Here is a 15243-nt window from a genome sequence, read left to right on the forward strand (position 1 = left end):
GGTAGATCACATAACTAATGAGGAAGTATTGAATAGTATTGGGGAGAAGAGAAGTTTGTGGCACAATTTGACCAGAAGAAGGGACCGGTTGGTAGGACACGTTCAGAGGCATCAAGGGATTACAAATTTAGCACTGGAGGGCAGCGTGGAGGGTAAAAATCGTAGGTGGAGACCAAGAGATGAATACACTAAGCAGATTCATAAGGATGTAAGTTGCAGTAGGTACTGGGAGATAAAGAAGCTTGCACAGGATAGAGTAGCATGGAGAGCTGCATCAAACCAGTCTCAGGACTGAAGACCACAACAACAACATGGTTTCAATCTCTCCAAACAGATGTGAAATTAATTTCTCTCTTAAACGCACTGGTAGGCAAAGTGAGAGAAATTAATATTGTAATAAAATGTTTTGCAAACTGTAGTACACAGATGAAGGTAAACATTTACTAGCTGTTTGTCTGCATTACACATTTTAAAAATTTTACAGCTACCACACTTCCACTATACCAACACAAAATCTAAGGTACTGCACTCTTAACTCGTTGAGAATCATCTGGAAGTCAATATGCATGCTGGGCTTCAACATCCGTTCATCAACAATGGTTCATGATCATGCATTAGTTTGAGTGACATCTTACTATTTAAAGCTTAAGAATACAGTGGCTATTCAACAAATGCACAGATCAGTAGCTGGTACTCCTAAGAATGTATATGGTAACATGATATTTATTTTATCAGTAAAAATGCTAACAGAATACAGAAATACACATAAATCATTTTCCATTATTTTGCAAAATCAGCATATGGCAATAAATAATGAGTAAAGCTTGCAAAAATGTTAAGGATCATGTTGCAGCAAATGCAACAAGAATATATTCCAGTAAATTATTTGTGAGTGAAGTTCTGCAACAGATTAAAACTGTGTTCAGGAACACTGATGAACACACACTGTGCCAGATTACACCACTTTGGCCTGCAGTTCATTCTGTTGGATTCTGCACTACTATAAGAATGAATTCCTTGTCTGGAAAAAAAAAAAAAAGAAAACAAAAGAGTAACATTTCAAAACAGTAACTACTCAACAATTTATTCAAAATTTATATCATTGCAGTGTAAAACAAATCGTGTTTAAATTTGGTTTCTCACCTGGCGCTACCAATATTTCGTGTTTTTTGGACCGTATCCGAAGAAAAGTAAGATCATTGGTAGGATCTAAATCTCTAACAACACTGCGAGCTCTGTCTGTCAACTGGCTTATCAGTCCCGCATACTGAACAGTAGTTGTGTTGTCCATTGTCGTCTTAATAGGAATTCCTGGAAATAAGAACAAACTAATTTTGTAATGATGGCTCTTCCCTCTGTCAGTTTAGTAACACATTCTGACATTTCAACATACACAGGTAGCAGAAATATGACAAAGATTGAAAGAAACAGAGGGGGGGGGGGGGGGGGCATAAAAACCTTTTCCCACCCACTGAATTCCAAACAAATTGTGTTGAGCAAGGATGACAACCATCATACACATGGTGCTGCTGGTAAATGTGGTCTGCAATTTTATTTTTGTATCTATAGGTACACACACCATTTCTGCATACTTATGAAACCCAACACTGATGCGTTCCAACAGCTCCTTTTATTTTAATATCATTTATTTAGGGTATACACTAATGGCACTTCCTAATGCTACATCACACCAAAAACTCATTTTTGGAAATAAAGGGTGTACCAATACAAAGGCACTTTTTTTTAATTAAACACACTATTTATTTGAAAAGCTGAAACATTTCTTTTTTGAACTCAGCATTACACAATGTCGTTGCATGTGGAAGTAATATTGGAGAAATGTTCACCAAAACGGTATTGAACTCTTACCCTAGGGGCCAAAGACAAAAGGAAAAGCAGTCATAACTTTGCTCGAGGAACCATAAAAATTGCTCAATACAACTAACACAAATCATGGAAAACCTAAATCAAGGTGACTAAATGGAGACTGGAATCGGTCTTTACAAAATTAATATGAATTCACCATTTGCCAATTGCATTATATCACCATAACAGGTAAATCATGTGTTAACTGAACTAACAGAATCACACTGAAATTAAATCAATGTTATTGCTAACTAACAACTACCATGCTGTTGAAAAATTACTAATACTACTTGCTGAGGAATTGCAGATTCAAATTACAGCAGGTAGACATGAACAGTGCTGGTAACTATTCGAGTGCAAAATTGGTAAGTGATACAGAGAGATGATTGAAGCATTAGTCTTAAGTTTTATGTTCACAGTCTAAGGATGGCCTTTTTTGGGGGCTCAAAAATATTTCAAGCTCACAATGGAGACAGGATCTTGGTATTTGTTCAAAGGCAGGCACAGAGGCATTTAAACAATCATAGTTCCTGCACTCCTTATGGGCATGGAATGGGAAGAAACCCTAATAACTGGTACATTGGGACATATTCTCCACCATGCACTGCAGAGTGATTTGCAGAGTACAGATGTAGATGTAGAAGGCGATGGTAGTGGTACAATGCTGGTCAACAACATGGTCATTAAGGCCTTGCTGAATCTGTGTGAATTAGGCAACTCCACAGCATTACCTTGCATCACTGGTAAATGATGGTGGCAGGGAAGTGATGTTAATGAGTGATAATGCACAGTTACGTTCAGCTGTCTTCCCATATAGAAGAGGCACTGAGTCATTGAGAAGCACATAAACAAAGACTAGAAACTTACTAACTTTCGTATGAATCCTTTCTCAACATAGAGCATGTGCATGCACACCCAGGCCCATGTGTATACATGCTAGGAAGAGGGTTTGTGTTGGGTCAAGTTTGAGAAGGGAGACAGGAGAGCCAGAGGGTGGGAGGGTGGCTGACAGCTCTGAGGGAGGCAGCATGTGTGTGGGATATGAATGTGAAAGGGAGAGGCAGCAGGTGCATGATGTAGGAATGCAACATACGGGCACCACTGAATTCATGCAGTACACAATGACTACGACATGGAAGAGTGGACTGGGAGGGGGTTACAGAACACACAAAGGCGGGACTTTGGGGAAGAGGATGTGGGTGAAAGCTGGATACAGTTACAATCCTGAGCCAAGGAGGAGGTTGATGTGGGCAGTGCGCTAGTGGAGACCAGACCAGGAGCATTGCAGGGATGAAGGTGTGTTGCAAGGACAATTCCCATCTATGTAGTTCAGAAAAGCTGGTATTGAGGAGAAAAAGCCTGATGATACAACACAGCAGAAAAACTTATAAAAGCAATCATGCTACATACCATTTTTACTGCAGTCTCTGCACAGCTTTCTGCATGGGCATGACAAGTAACCAGGAATTCAACTGAATGAATGGCCACTGCCAAACTGTGCCAAAAGTAGAGTTGGCCACCCAGTAGCACACGTTGCTAATCACAACATGCTCAATTTCAATGGCTCATTCACAAACCCTCCCTTCTGAATCTTTCTCCCAAACACTAGTTCACTTCCTTTGTATAGACCTTCTATATACCCTTTGCACCTTTCCCTTCTTTCCTCAGTAACTGTTTTCTATTTGAGCTCTTGATATTCATGCAGTAGCTTCTCTTTTCCCCGCAAGTGCATATAATTTTCCTACAGGTAGTATATTTTTCCCCTAGCTAACCATGCCATGGGCCCCCACATGTCACTTGTTGCAATCAGCCAATGTTTGCAGCAAGTGCTATGGTCTAACTGCTGATGGCAGTCTCCTAGACTGCAATTTTGACTTTGTTGTTGCCTACTATCAATGTTATGCTGATAGGTACAGTCTTTGATCACCATTCAATACACAGTTGTGTTTTCAGTGAATGAACCAACAGCATATGGGTGTGCAACGAACATGGTTCATATTTAAGTGCTTCCCAGTTGAACCACCAACAGTCTTCCCCTACACTAATATGCGAGTTATTCAAGAAACTTTCAGAGGGCAAGAGGTATCACACCGTATAAGTTTTTGTTGTGTGTATTTCCACACCTTTGAAGTATACCTTCTGTGATTCATTTGTACATAATTTTTGCTTCATGAAATTCATGTTGTTGAAGAAACAACTTACAAAAAATGGTGGCGAAGATTTTTTTGGAATTGAAATCAATCCTGTGCTGGAATAGGACTTGTCTGGTTATTTTGCTGAGTATTTCAAACCCTATAGACAAGCAGTTATTCATGCTCTGGAAAACAATAACTTGTGCAGTAGCTTGAAATTGTACAGGAGCTGATGGATCCGGCAAGTATACAATTGCTTCTTGCAATCATGGTTTTCCAGTTATTCAATGATTCTCAAGAGGACTGGGAAGGGTAGCAAATGTGTTTAGCATTTCGTTTTCAGGAATGTGCCCTGAGCAACAGAGAGCCTTTCTATTATCTACAAACCCAAAGATCTATTATCTTACGCAAAAAGTGGCCAGTGCTGCCCCTCACCACTATTCAGTCATTTTTAAGTGAATATTTTGCTACAAAAATGCATGTGTCGGTTGCTTTTGAGAGTTCCTTTGATATCATAAGGCAACACAGACAGTTATGCATCATGAATCAAAGAACTACCAAGCTAACGAATAAAATGCAAGTTTACATAATCTTGTCGAACGTCAAACTCACAATTATTACTCCATGACAAAGTGATTAGATTAGGACCAGACAGTGAAGTTTCTGCTCAAACGTGACTGCAATTAGATCTCTCTCTCTCTCTCTGAAGTTTGTTATCTGTATTGCTAAGGCTTTGAAGAGTTCCCAAGCAATTCAAGCTTCAATTTCCATGGACTGTGAGAGATCAGTATTGTCATCTAAAAGGAAATTCAGCTGATCTAACCTGTCTAATGGCAAAATTATAAAAGTATCACACAGTCCAGGTGCAGAAATCAAACTGAACACCGAAGCTGCCACCTGGTCCTGGTGGCCACAAGTTGGGACATCTTCCACTGGTAATGGTACCACACCAGCTACAGTTACGCCATCTGAGGCAAACTCAGTCATTGATCCGAGGTCCAGTCCCAGGACAAAATTCATGTAGTAGGTGCCTAGAATTCCTGGTTCTCGAGTAATCATCCACTGCCCATCAACCGTATCTGTGGATCTGGACCCAGGCACATCAATCTCCCCCCCCCCTCCTCCGATTCTGCACTGGCATTCGAAGCCACACCCCAGCCTTTGCAACAGGTCATGCCCGCCCTATCCTCCCCACACTGTCCACAATGGTTCTGGTCCCACTCATAGATTCAACAAACATATTGATGGGTGAATCGCTATAGTTACGCATACATCCAGTGATGTAGCTAGGCACAGTGTGGAAGAGTATATCCATGGTTGTCATGTGGCAAAATGCTTGTGGCAGAGTTGGCGGCTGCCACGTACTGACAATAACCATGCACTGCACAGTTCTCTGTAGGGCTGCATTTTGGCTTTGTTATTACCTACCATCAATGTTTGTCTAATGCAGTCTTTGCTCACCTTTCAGCTAACTGTTGTGGTCTCGGTTCACAAACTGACAGAATACTTGCACAGAATGCATGGTTTGCATTCAGGTGCTACCCAGTAGAACCTACAGTGTTCCCGCATGAAAGTGTGAGTATGCAACAAAACATCCAGAAAACTGTACTGGCCAAGAAGTATCCCCCTCCAGAAGTTTTTCCAGAAGTGTCAAAAATTTTCTGTATTTATTTTTGAAAAATATGTATTTAGTAAAATCTTTATTGTCGAAGAAGCAGACTTACAACTCACACTAAAGGTACCTGTACAGCCTGCGAATAAGACAATAAAGAATGAACATTTTATTCTATATAACTTGATAACAGATTACTGGAACTTTTATTTAAAAAGCAGTCATTTGGAATTTAAAAGGTTCTTTAAAAAATCATAGCTATCATCTTTTTCTTTCAAAAAGGAATAAAAATCCACACTATAAATGGTTATTTCAGGGTGCAAAGGAATACTATATTCTTTTTCATTTTTTAATTTCAAGCCAAACAAACTCAACATGTACCAAAAATGATGCAACTAGTTAAGTGTTAAAACTATATTCTGATCATAGCTACAGACAGCAATGCACGACTATTGGTTTCAATGCAAATACACTACATAGGTTTAGTTTCTAATATAGTTAACTTTGCACCATACTGACCTGCAGATGAAACCAGAAGCACATTTTTGAAAAAATTAATGGGTTTAGAAACAATTGGTTTGAGTAGTATTTAACAAAAATAATGCAGTAAGTGGTGACGAATAAACCAAATGATACTGGAGGGGGGGGGAGGGGGGGACTAATCACCAGTGGGAGCCCACAGCACTCAATTTTGGGTATACTCCTGTTTGTTTTGTACATGTGCATGACTTTTTGCTTTCAGTACATCAAAAAGAGATGGTAACTTTTCTGGGTGACAAGTGTTACAATTAAACAGACAATGACAGAAGTATTGTCAATATGTTTCAAGGAATTAGTAAGTGATTCCTGTGAAGTAACTCCCTTAACAGCACAAAAACACATGTTATTGTCAGCAGCAACAATTAATGAAAAGCATGAACAGAAGCCTATGAATAGGGCACATTCTTGGATGTACATATTAAAATTTGAACTGCGTAAAAGCACAACTATCAGTAACATTAGTTACTACTGCAGCATACAAACTACAAAAAATTGCACCACCTGCATATCTGCACACATGTGTAGGCTTGGATTAATGGGGAGAAGGGAAAAATAAGTCTTATGAATCTGAAATCAATAACTGTATTGTGGGATAAAAACAAAACAATAGTGCCATCAAAATGAAGAGTCACTTGAGGAAACTATAAAATTATGAGAGAACTGCAGGCCAGTACTTCCCCTCTGCAGGAAAAATTTTCAGTACTGCCTATAGAAATGCAGACGTACAAGGCTAATAGTTCCAAAAGCTGGGAAGATTAAAAAGGAAAGGCAGTTCGCCTGGTCCTCAGGAAGAGAGGGAGGCACTTGTGAGGATGAGGGGAGACAAAGATGGAGGAGGAGCTGTCAGAGCCTCCCCCTTCATCTATGTCTCTCTTCATCTTAATGATAGATTCTCTCTTTCATCCTGGGGTCTGACTTATCTTTCCTCCCGTTTTAACCTTCCCTACCTTAAACAAGCCAATATAAAAGCAATATTTTTAAAATTGCAGATCTGTGAAATCAAAATCTGCAGCTCTTTAACATTCAACACTGTGCTGTTCCACCCTGTGCATCATAATGTGCTTGAATCCTTCCCAGTATGCTACTAACAAAGGGGACAAGACATCACTCTTCAAGCCTGTACAAAGCTTTGCAAGGGCTCTCCTTAGGTCATAAAGTGTGAGAAGAAGATTCTTGTGATGATACATTGCAGGTTATAAGTGGTCCCAATTATGTTCAACAGGCCTCATTCAGCAATTACTGCACGCCGTTCAATTTGGTTGATCCCTGTATCCTGGAGGAAGGTGTTCATGAGGTGAGCACAGTACGCATCTGCATTCTCATCTTTCAAGAAGAATCCACCACCAAAATGTGGACTGCAGGTTTGGACAATAGGTTTGAGGACCCATTCCTGACACTGAAAAGCTCCTATATTACCCTTGAAAATGAGGCATCCTGCGTCCATATAAGCTACTGGCCCCGTTTACTACCTATGGGACACAATTCCTGAGAATTTATTGTTACCAGGCCATTTCCACATTCTCTCTACAAAAATCACCATGTGTTTGACAAATCTTGCACACAATGCTGAAGAGAACTCATTCTATGCTCCTTGCATCCAAATGATACTGCAGTGATGTGTACCAGTTCAGTGACCAACTTCCCATGCTGATTACTCTTCTTGCTGCAACATGACAAGTGTGCAGTGTCTACATTTCAAATGATCCTTCTAGACACATCGACAGACAACTGAGCCCCCAGGGTGCATTATACGAGGCATGATTTTTAAGTACCATTTTACAATAAAAATAAAACAAGTAGACTTAGCAATTTTATTTTTATATGAAAGCTTGTACTTTAACCTACTTTTCTACACAATTCCCACTGACACTGAGGCACTTATTGCATCATAGAACCAGTTTTTGAATACCATCCTCTTAGAGATATGTCCAATTAGATAACCAATGGAACAGGGCCATTCTGACATTTTCATCATCATCATGGCACTTATCACCCAGTTGGTGTTTAAATGTAGAAACAAACGGTAGTCACCGGGGGCTAGATAGGGGCTGTACAGAGGGTGAACAGGTTATTCCCAGCAAAATGATTCAATCAGCTCTTGAGTTTGATTGGCCACATGTCCTCAGACACTGTCATGAAGTAATGTGATCCCCTTACTCAGCATGTCACACCTTACGTTTTGGATTTAACAGTGTGTTTTTTTTTTTTAAGTTCTCACATTAACCTTAGATTTTATGGAGTTACCATGAGGCAAAAAATCCACAAGTGATATTCCCTTATTGTCTCAAAAAATAGTAGTGATGTTGAATGCCACAATTCTGCGCATTGCTGCTTTGATTCAAGTGCAAAGTAAGCCACCCACGTTTCGTAACCCGCAAAAATCTAGCTTAAAAACTTATCACCTTCCCCTCTGTACCACTCCAGACAAGTCAAAGAACTGGCTAAATGTCCTCAGTCAGCATTTTTGGTATCCAGCATGAGCTTTGATAATTTAAAAGTTCTGTAAAATCGTGAAGTTTTTGTTCTCTTTCACTTTTTCACCAGCTTTCTGTGCCAAACTGACAGTAATCGATGAAGGTCGCCCACTTAGTTCCTAGTCATGCACATTTGTATGGCCATCTTTCAAAGCTCCCATCCATTTCCATATCATCCCATCACTCATAATGTTTCCTCAATAAAAGTCACTGATCTGACGAATTTTAGCCACTTTCATGCCTTTATCACTGAGGAAACGAATCACAGCCTATATTTCACAGCTGGAATTTTAAATACTCACAAACAAATTTAAACACACCAAATGATGCTCTATTAAACAGCACTGACAACAAAGATCTGCTTTTACCTCCACTACCTGGCCATGTGGCTGTATGCAGAACTTTCCTGTAGTTAAAAGGGTACTGATAAAGAGGTTTGCAGATGCAAACCATAAGGGAATATAAGCCCCCCCACAAGAAATAATCACATACAGTCAGGTACGGTGATCTTAGAGGCTAGTAATGTAAGGCTGAATCATTTGGTCCAGTGCGACTGATCCGTCATTCAGTAATCCTGAGTTCCCGCACTTCCAGGTGCTAGCTTGGCGGTGCCTCATCCTGTTGGTAAATGAAGTTATTTGAATCAGTCTCCAACTGTGGGGAAAAAAAAGTTATCAAGCATATTGAGATATGTGATTCGAACTGCACAAAACATTAAATTTTGGATATCTGTCTCATGTTATACAACTTCATGTAGTTGTTCTGTTCCCCACATTCTCGCATTATTCACCTTTACATTTAAATGGAAAGTTGCCTCGTCACTCAACACTGAGCGTGGAATAAAACTGTCATCCTCCTTTTTGCAGGAACAAAATTACAGAGCTCCACAAGTTGTTGTCACCTTCATGAAGTGCTTGCAGTAGCTGAATTTTGTATGGCTTCATGTGTTAACATCGATGCAACACAAGCTAGGAGGATCGGGGGCATGTTGGGCTGTCAATTGCACGGTGAACGGATTTCTCTGGAGTCTTTGTGAAACTATGGTGGATGCATTCAACATCTGTGTCAGACACAGACGGCCCGGCGATTTGCGCCTTTACACTAACAACATGTTTCTCAAGAGTTGTTCATACTACCGTTGAATGCTCTGTGCTGTAGGAGGATTCATACCATACATCTACATATATACTCTGCTAGCAAGCGGTGTGTGGCGGAGGGCACTATTCATGCCGAAGTCATATTCCCCCCCCCCCCCCCCGCTCCACTTGCGGATCGCGCGAGGGAAAAACAGCTGCCTGAACACCTCAGTACGAGCTCTAATTTCCCTTATATTTGGATGGTGATCATTGCGTGATTTGAAAGTTGGTGGTAATAATATGCTCTATATCCTCGGCAAAGATCGGACTTCGGAATTTAGTGAGCAGCCCATTCCATTTAGCGCATCATCTATCTGCAAGTGTGTCCCACTTCAAACTTTCTATGATATTTGTAACACTCTCGTGATGGCTAAATGTATCAGTCAAGAATCTTGCTGCTCTCCTCTGGACCTTCTCAATCTCTTGAATCAGACCCAACTGGTAAGGGTCCCACACAGACAAGCAATACTCTAAGACTGGACGAACTAAAGTATTGTAAGCAATTTCCTTTGTTGGAGGACTGCATCGCTCCAGGATTCTAACAATAAACCGCAATCTAGAGTTTGCCTTATCCATTATTTGTGTAATTTGATCATTCCATTTTAGATAATTTCAAACAGTCGCAACCAGATACTTGACGGATGTTACCACTTCCAAAAGATTGGGCATTTATTTTGTACTCTTACGTTGAAGGGGATTTTTGCTTTGTTATACGCAGTAGGTTACACTTACCAATATTGAGAGATAACTGCCAGTCATTACACCACGCATTTATTTTCTGCAAATCCTCATTGATTTGTTCACAACTTTCATATGATACTACTTTCCTGCAGACTACAGCATCATTGGCAAACAGTCTAATGCTGCTGTCAATACCATCAACCAGATCATTTATGTTAATCGTAAAAAGCAGTGGACCTATTATGCTGCCCTGGGGCACACCTGATCGTACAGCTGTTTCTGTTGGAACCTCTCCATTCAGGACGACATACTGCTCTCCGTCTGTTAGAAAACTTTCTATTCAACCACATATGCCATCAGATAGACCGTAAGCATGCACTTTTTGGAGCAAGTGACAGTGTGGAACTGAGTCTAACACCTTTCGAAAGTCGAGGAATATGGCATCAACCTGGGAGCCAGTATCTAGAACCTGTTGTAAAATCATGCACAAAGAGGGCCAGTTGTGTCTCATATGACCGCTGTTCCCTAAAACCGCGCTGGTTTCTGCAGATGAGCTTCTCAGAGTCTAGAAAGGTCATTATGTCTGAACACAAAATATGTCCCATGATTCTACAACAAATCTATGTCAGTGAAATTTGCCAGTAATTATGTGCATCTGATTTTCTACCCTTTTATAGATTGCTATGACCTGGGCCTTCTTCCAGTCCCATGGAACTTTCCGCTGCTCCAATGATCTCTGATAGATGATGGATAAGAATGGTGCTATATTTGTAGATAGTCAACATAAAATCTTATGGGGATACCGTCTGGGCCAGATGCCTTCCTGGCAGGATCTTAACTGTTTCATAATCCCAGATACAATAAACACTACGTCAGCCATCCTTGCATTTGTTCGATAACTGAAAGGGGGAATGGTGCTGCAGTCCTCTACCATAAAAGATTTTTTGAAAGCTATGTTTAGAATTTCGGCCTTCTGTTTATCATCATCCATTACATTACCTGCACTGTCACCAAGAGAAGGTATTGAATTATTTGTAGCGTCTGATTTTTAAAATTATATGCCTGTGGAAGTTATAAAGATAATCTACAAATGTTGAGACTTAAAAATGGTCTGTTATACTGTACTCTGAATATTTAGGAAAATTAGCAGCACTTATAACTGGTATCTACTGCAAACATGTGAATCTACACAATGTGTCCCAGGAGAAATTGTCAAATATTCAGGAATACGACAGGAACTATCATTCAATGGAAAAAGGCTTGTAAACATGAGCTCTAAAATGGGTACCTTAAGAGCTACAACCACTTCTTCATGTAACTAGATTGAAGATTTCCCACTGGTAAAAGGCAGTATGCAGCTCTGGATGAAGTCATCACTAGAAACTAATGGAGGGATGAACGGCATTATTGCTATTCTCAACATATACAAATAATTTGTGAATGGCGAAACCAGTTATCAGATCTGTTGTTTTCTTCTCTGCTTAGTTTGGTGGATAACAGCCATCTCTCAATGTTAATGAATGTAATGAGTGTGTGTTGTGGTGACAGTCTCCTGTATCATTACCAGTAAGTCACTAGAGCCAATGCCAATATTTCAATGCTAGTGCAAAGCTGTATGGAGTCATGAACAGTGGGGCAACCAAGTCAAGTCATGCAGTGGTAGGGGGTTCTGGATTGTGTAGCTTAGATACAGAGAAAGCAACTTATCGGAACCTCGTGAGCCATTCTTGAAAATTACTTCTCCAGAGAAGAAGTACAGATAACCACTTACCATACAACTCAGGTGCGGAGCAGCTGACAGGCACATGAACAAAACTGCCACTGCCATTATCCTAAGGACATCACACAACACCCAGTCATCACGAGGCGACAATGCATTTTCTATGGCCTTTTTCATTTAACTTTTCCCAGCTCAGCAGATTTTATTGCTGAAGTAGGAAGAAAATGGGGCTGCATGATTTATGCGTATGTCTTGTGCTTCCACAGGTCTATGGCAAAAATCAGTGGGCCACACCAACAAAGATATCGGGCAGTATATGGAAGACTGTTCAATATTTGCAGAGTACATCCTTTCGCAATATTTTAAGAACACAAACTGCCCCTTAAATATGGTTCACACCAAGTCAGTATGATAAAATCAAAACTATTAAGGCATGTGCATGGCATAGCAGACCTGAAACATAGCTTCACACTTTTAATGTGGGATACTGAGAGCAGAGGAATCATTAAAAACACTGCTTTGCACTCTTCATGCTGGAGGCTGGGAGCTAGATATCAGTGGAAATCTGTCAAAGTTGGTTTCATTTGGGTGTCAACCTTATTTAGTAAATGTGTCTATATTTTGTAACCACAAAACATTAGTTTTTATTATATAAAATTACTTAAACAATATTTACCTTTGCATGTCACCTCTTTTTTCATAAAAACAGTGATGCATTTTTGCTCTAAATGCTGTCCATCCTACAAGAGTAGGTTTCAAAGGGAGCACGGATTACTCTCAGCACCATCTGTGGGAAGTTATACTGTCCATACACTGCATGCGGTCATGCTTATAAAGCAGCATCTCTGATTCAGTTGTAAAGGAGGAAAGTTAAAACTAATATGAAATACCCTTGACTATGTGCCACCAAATGGCTTATTCTGATTCAGACAGCACAAATGTCAGACAGAAACCATTAAGACACATTTACAGCACTGAAAATGCTAATAGTAATAATGCCGTATGGCTGAACGGCCTGGTGCCAGTCTTTCTCTGGATTACACTTCAGCAACAAGCATATTCCTGAGCCAGTGACACCAGATGTTCCTAACTGGTCACACTTCCAAGTAATAACACAGCCCAATGTTGCTTCACTTTGGTGTCTGGGTGAGAACTGGTGTATCCAACATGGCAAGGATGTTGTATTGTAAATGCTCAGTGTGGTTGATCAAAACTAATATGGACTCTACAATAGTTATGTGGATGTGACAGTATTTCCATTACATCATAAGACTTTCTCCAGTTGTAGCAGACTGAACATCAGATCTAAATCTTTTCTTTCTCAAATCATACATTACATTGTCTGTAATTGCGTGAATGGTAAATGTGGGGCACACAGCTTATGCACATTCCTATTACAGTGATAGCACAATCCTTCTCCTTACATAAGAGAACCACGAACAAGTACAAACATTTCGAACCGTTGTATGTTGAACAACATCAAGTAACTTTACTTCATGAAAAGCTTCAAAGCAGTAAACCACCCCGCGGATTCTGATGTTACATGCATATGCCTAGCACGTATGTTGAATGATACTTTAAAAGAAAAGACATTCCTATTTGGAAATTACTTGCAGAATCTTAACACACTGAAAGAAAACGACAACACATCATTGGGAAAGATATTCACAAAATAATGAAAACATTTTTATTCTCTGCTTCATTTTAAGGTTAAAAAGTCTGACACTGAGAAAATGAAGAAAGTAAATAACATGATTATTAACCGTCGTATCAAGCGGCAACCAACAGTGCTTTTTCGGTATATGATTCATACGCTGATGAAGAACAGTTCTGCCAGTCAAACAAAACACTTCATTACAATATTAACAATCACTTACCTTCAGCGTTCACTACAATCGTCCCAACTACCCCTTTATGGGATTGTATCCTTTTAAGGGTATCTTCAACTTCACTGGCCTGAAAGAATAATACATAATAATTGTTACACATAAATGACACCAATAAATGGCCCAAGAAGATAAGAAATATAAGGGTACCATTGTAATAAATGTACAGGACTTCACACCACTACGATTATTTTACAGCACTGACACTGACATTAGCACATACTTCCAGTACTTGACAACAAATCAACAATGCAAGGAGTTTTAAAGTTATCGACTATCCTCTTCACTCCGATAAACGTCCTGTGCGATATATATATCGAAGAATCCTCACTGAGACCAGCTCATGTATAATTTGTAGCTTCATAGCCTCCTACAAGTTGAAGGAGACCGTAACAGTTCATATTCCTGTCGAATGCTTTATTTATTATGATACTACAAGAACCAAAGAGAACTGCAGTAAAGAATATAACAGAATATACTTCGACCCTTATTTGTTAGACGTTTGGCAGAGCGAAAATTAGACTCCTTAGAAATTATTTATTTGTCCACATAAATCTCTTTTTCAGTACATATATCGTACAAAGGATATTGGACACAAAACCTTTTTACGAATTCATTTTTCAAACCTCAAACATACATTATGTAAATTTTTATAACATATTGGATCTATACGGCTAATAATTACATTTTTTAAAAAAATACTGTATATTTATAACTTATTTCTACAGTTAAAGATACAAATTACATTTGTTGTTACATAAGGTACTGTGTGACATTGAATAGTAGCAATTTTTCAGATAGTAGGCTGTGACAGACTTTTTAAAGCTCTGTAGTTCTGTAAGACATTTTATATGTCTTGGTAAGCTGTTGTATAGATTTGTTCCCACATGATATACATCTTTTTGGCATAATGTGGTGTGACAATGATTAACATGCATTTCACTGTCTGACCTGGTGCTGTAATCATGGACACTTTTGTTTTGAGACAAGAGATATCCTCAGTGTACTTTTTTTGACAGGCATGACTACTTACAGTATATAAATGCAGGGAAGTGGTAAGATCTTTAGATCTTTAAAGAAAGGTTTATATGCCTTTGTGCAGTTCACTTGTTTCATTAATCTTATAATTGCCGTTTGTTTCCTGAAAACTGTTATGGCCTGGTGCACATTTCCCCAGAAAATAATACCATACTTCA

The 15243-nt window shown here is 39.4% G+C and overlaps 1 protein-coding gene across 1 annotated transcript; it reads right to left on the reverse strand.

Annotated features, from left to right (window-relative positions):
* Positions 1 to 705: 705 nt before the first annotated feature.
* LOC126092105 (dynein light chain roadblock-type 2) lies at positions 706 to 14479 on the reverse strand. Its single transcript, XM_049907537.1, has 4 exons — positions 14198 to 14479; positions 14039 to 14117; positions 1144 to 1311; positions 706 to 1021 (listed from the first exon to the last, which is right to left on the reverse strand). The coding sequence occupies exons 1-4, from the start codon at positions 14198 to 14200 to the stop codon at positions 978 to 980; spliced, it is 294 nt and encodes a 97-aa protein (XP_049763494.1). The 5' UTR covers positions 14201 to 14479; the 3' UTR covers positions 706 to 977.
* Positions 14480 to 15243: the final 764 nt, after the last annotated feature.

The sequence above is a fragment of the Schistocerca cancellata genome, chromosome 7 (assembly GCF_023864275.1).
Source record: "Schistocerca cancellata isolate TAMUIC-IGC-003103 chromosome 7, iqSchCanc2.1, whole genome shotgun sequence".
NCBI lineage: Eukaryota > Metazoa > Arthropoda > Insecta > Orthoptera > Acrididae > Schistocerca > Schistocerca cancellata.

Coding starts and splice junctions, on each gene's coding strand:
- LOC126092105 (XM_049907537.1), bottom strand. Junction 1,312..14,038: donor GATTGTAGTGAACGCTGAAG/GTAAGTGATTGT, acceptor TCTTATTTCCAG/GAATTCCTATTAAGACGACA. Junction 1,022..1,143: donor CGAAATATTGGTAGCGCCAG/GTGAGAAACCAA, acceptor TTTTTTTTCCAG/ACAAGGAATTCATTCTTATA.